Source organism: Notothenia coriiceps, unplaced genomic scaffold (genome assembly GCF_000735185.1).
Source record: "Notothenia coriiceps isolate Sejong01 unplaced genomic scaffold, NC01 NC01_scaffold00026098, whole genome shotgun sequence".
Classification (NCBI taxonomy): Eukaryota; Metazoa; Chordata; class Actinopteri; order Perciformes; family Nototheniidae; genus Notothenia; species Notothenia coriiceps.
The window spans coordinates 574,880-579,259 of NW_011358799.1; the positions used below are offsets into that span (position 1 = coordinate 574,880).

The 4,380-nt window shown below is 41.5% G+C and overlaps 2 protein-coding genes across 2 annotated transcripts in view; both read right to left on the reverse strand.

The window, feature by feature from the left end:
* LOC104956532 (ELKS/Rab6-interacting/CAST family member 1) overlaps positions 1-4,380 on the reverse strand; it is a 92,725-nt gene that overhangs the window by 65,783 nt on the left and 22,562 nt on the right. The window lies entirely within an intron of this gene.
* The window catches only part of gpr45 (G protein-coupled receptor 45), a 7,301-nt gene continuing 4,493 nt past the window's right edge, over positions 1,573-4,380 (reverse strand). The window contains exon 3 of the mRNA XM_010784022.1: positions 1,573-4,184. Coding sequence (XP_010782324.1) covers positions 2,918-4,078 — 1,161 coding nt within the window. The 5' untranslated portion in view covers positions 4,079-4,184 and the 3' untranslated portion in view covers positions 1,573-2,917. The remainder of the gene's footprint in view (positions 4,185-4,380) is intronic.

Sequence of the window (4,380 nt, forward strand, 5' to 3'; positions counted from 1 at the left end):
TTTTTTGTCAAAGCACTTAAGATATTCATTGCTATCGGGATGTTAAGAGCATTCCATGGAATATAACAAAAAGTGTATCTCGAGCCGGTTTCTCAAACTTATCTACCCCACCTTTAAATGATTAATCAATTGGTAAACATTGTTTATACCCATCTAAAATCCAATAATCCAATAATGTATTTAACTCATTTGAATGCCCCTCAGTTATAAGAATGTACTGCTTTCCTAATGACAGTGAATTCAAATTCTTGGTTGGTTTGACAATATGGGCTTTAGGGAATCTTGACGTAAAATGAGAAACGTTCATTATCTTGTATTAAAAAAAACACCATTACATGCATTGTGCACGCTGTGTAAATAATTCTAAACAAACGCTCCAATTTCACAGCAGCAGTTCTCCTAATATCTCAAATATTTCTTCCACCCACTGTGGATCACACATCTCTAATTTGTACAGCGATAAAACAGAAATTCAGTCAGTAATTCAGCAGGAAATTTATCAAACTTAATTAGCAGTGAAAGAGCAGCACCACCTTCCTGTTGCATGCTGCACAGCAACATGACCCATTTGGATGTCTGAGACGTATTGTTAATGCTGGTACAGTATTTCAGCTTTATTGCACTTATACTATATTTAAAAATCAATCAAGTAATAATGTTTCGATACCAAAATGACACACATATTTTTGAAGAATAAATTCAAACCACAGTTTATTTACTGCTTAAATGAAAGAAAAATTACAATTTCTGGGCTGATCCAATGGGATTATCTAACCTAATAGTAATAGTAATAGTGTCTTCATATGTCTCACAAACAAATCCCTTAGAAAGCTGCAGCTAATTCAGAACGCTGCTGCTCGAGTCCTCACAGTCCAGTTCTGAAGTCTTTACACTGGCTTCCAGTCCACCAAAGAATTGATTTGAAATTGCTGGTTTTTAAAGCACTAAATGGTTTAGGACCTAATTATATTGACGATCTCCTGCAGAAGTATGAACCATCCATTGTACTTGTTGATCGAGCGCACTTATTGCAAGTCGCTTTGGATAAACGCGTCAGCTAAATGCAATGTAATGTAATGTAATCCAGGAGTCTCAGGTCTTCTGGGACGGGTCTGCTCTCTGTTACAAGAGTCAGAACTAAGCATGGAGAAAAAACGTATCTTTTGGACGCTGCATTTGGATGAGTTGTTCAAATTCACACTGCAGTATGGCTTTTATTCATGTATTTTATACCTGTTGTGTTTATTTTATTATCTTTGCTTTTTAAAGGCCTGTCTTTAAATGCCATTTTAAAATGTGCTTCCACTGTATTTATTCTTAATTATCTTTTATTTTATTTTGTAAAGCACTTTGGGTTGCTATGTGCGGAAAGGTGCTGTATAAATAAACTTGCCTTGCCTAATAGAATTAATTAAACACAAGCCGTTGTGTGTATTGTCTTCAGTGAAGGAGACATCCACTTACAGTGAAGGGATGACTTTAGTATCCCAGCAACCTATTTTTCATGTTGTACATTGTAAAAGCAGCCTTTTGTTTTTTACCCAAAGAAATTAGCATTCTGTCAATGCAACATCTTTTAAAAATTGCATTTATTTACCTGGTTTTTGTTATTCATGGGAAGATGATACATTCAAGTAAACATTCACAGCTCAATAACTGGCACACGTCTTTGTTTACACTCATGGTTTTAAATTACAATTTTCAATCACACAAGTTTGTGTTTCTGCACAGATATCATTTTAAACAATGTATTTTTTAAACAAGACGTCAGTTGAAAAGCTTACACACTGTCCCTTGAAAACGTTGCTGAACATCAATACCCTGTATGCTTTTTTTGTGTGAAATTCATCACATAACTCACAAGATAATTATTATCACAACTACTTATCAGTCAGAAGAAACAGGATAACATTCTTGAAACAATTCAGTCACAAACTCGGAAACAAAGAGGTGAATTGACAATGAAGGATATAAAACTGTTTGGATGGCAGTAATACGTTTCAGAACATTAATAATAAAAACTTCTGGAGCTTTCAATTAAATCACGTGACCTTCCTCAGTGGATGTCCAATTGTCATGGAGTTGTTCAAATTGTAATATCTGTGATCACTTTAAGAACTTTTCATCCATGGTGGCTTAAAAATTATAAAAGGAAGTTCATTCTTGAAATGAGTTTCTTTAGTCAATAACCAGTATATTATTTTACGGTAATTTAAAACGTTCTTTTGGTTAGAGGCCTGAAATAAGGTCTTTGGTTAACACAAGCTTATGAGATTCTGACGGGTTTTTCTACAACATAAAATATGTTAGTAAAAAACAACTTGTGAATTTCCGGAGCTTTTTATGTGTCATAAAAACGGCAGTTGCTAACAAATGGCTCAATAAGATTACTGAACGTCATCACCCCACACTTGAGTCCGCCTTTAGCTCAGCGGTGATGACCTGCAGCCACGTGACAAGGATGTAGTTTGTTAGAGCCTATTGATAGCTTTTTACTTCTTCCGGTTGCAGTTACGCTCAAAATCAAAGTCTTGATAATCGTCAAGTTTATCCTGCTGAACAAAACATGTTAAGTATCATACATGTGTATTTGCCAAAGAACTACATTTCTGAAGTATACCTAAATCCAATGAAAAAATCCTTTACTTTTTGTAGAGGGAACTCTTGCTATGCTGACTTCTGGGTCTACCTATAAAATACTTGCACTACTCCATTGCGGATAGTCAATAATGTGATGTTTTGATGTCTTATCATTTAAATTGATCCCAGGTAGAATAGTTGTTACTGCAGTAATCGCTTTTGGCAGAGGAAACCTTTGCAATGCTAACTTCCAGGTCGGCCGAGGTCATCACTGCACCGCTTTATTGTGAGGACAAGGAGTCCAAACTATTTTTCCGGGTGTCAAAGCCCACTGGTTTCACACAGCCGACTGAGTCTCGCTGCACACGTAGATATTGCTCGGCCTCACCCTCCTGTGGCTCCTGCCCGGCACCCTGGGACACAGTCTGCAGCTCTTGGGTATAAACTCCTGACAGGCCTCCCTGAACTTCCTGATCCTCCAGCAGTAGATGACGGGGTTGAACACCGTCTTCAGGTAGCTGAGCCACAGAGCGCCTATGCTGATGGGGTAAAACACGGAGCTGTAGTAGAACTGCCGACTGAACACCGCCAGCAAGCTGACCACCGTGTGAGGCAACCAGCACACAGAGAAGCCCACGAAGAGGATGAGGATGGTGGTGAAGGCTCTGGTCTTGAAGCTCATGTCCACCTTGATCTGAGGAGGCCGCTGCAGCCCGCTGAGCCTCATCTTGCTGACCTGGTTGAGGGCTGGCAGGCAGGAGTGCTCGTTGGTGTGGTTGTGGATGCGCAGGGTGTTGCGGCGCACCGTGTTGAGGATGCACATGTAAGAGTACAGCATGACAGCGAAAGGTACAAAGAACACTGCTACTGCTAACAGCACTGTGTATCCACGGTCTGCCAGGGAATCACTGTATCCCAGCACACACTGCGGCGCCCAGGATCCCCCAATACCCGCTGTACTGGTCCTCCACCCGATCACAGAGGGCAGGGACACACACAGACTCAGCAGCCACGACCCTGCGATCAACAGTTTGGCTCTGTGAGGGGTCAGCTTGTCCTGCCGCTGCACGATGATGAGGAAGCGGTCCACGCTGATGATCAGGAGAATGGACACCCCCTCCAGGACGAACAGCCAGTACAGCATGATGGACGCCCGGCAGAACCCGCTCCCAAAGCTCCAGTCGGCGGTGGCCACGGTGACCGCAGTGAAGGGCATGCAGAGCAGGGAGAGCATGATGTCCGAGAAGGCCAACGTGGCGAGGAGGAGGTTGATTGCAGAACGCATGGCGGGTTTCTGGTAAACAATCAGACACACGATAGCGTTGCCGAGGAATCCGATGGTTATCATGAAGATCATTATGGCCGCCAGGGTCACCCGCAGAGTGACCGATATGAGGGGAGTCGCAGCTTCTGAAGGGAGACTTTCTGCGGCTTCCTCCACACTGTCCGGCCCCAGGAAGCTGCACTCTTCCAGCAGGCTTTCATTACAAAAAGCCATGGCAGCTTTTATGGAGGGGTGTCAGCCCAGAAGAAGGTTCATGTTGATTATTGTTGTGGTGTGCACATTACAATGTCCTCCAAAAGTTGGTCTTCCATGGCAATATCTGAGATAGAAAGACAAGAATATAGTCAAATTGGGTTTCAAAGAATACTTTGTGAGACAGAAAAAGTCAACAGTCATTACATTAATGTCATTAAGTCAGGACTCTTGAAACTCAAAGACATAGCTGAGCTGTAGACATTATCAGTAATGCACAGGGCAAAAAGCAGAATGTTACCAGCATATTTACAACAGTTTTT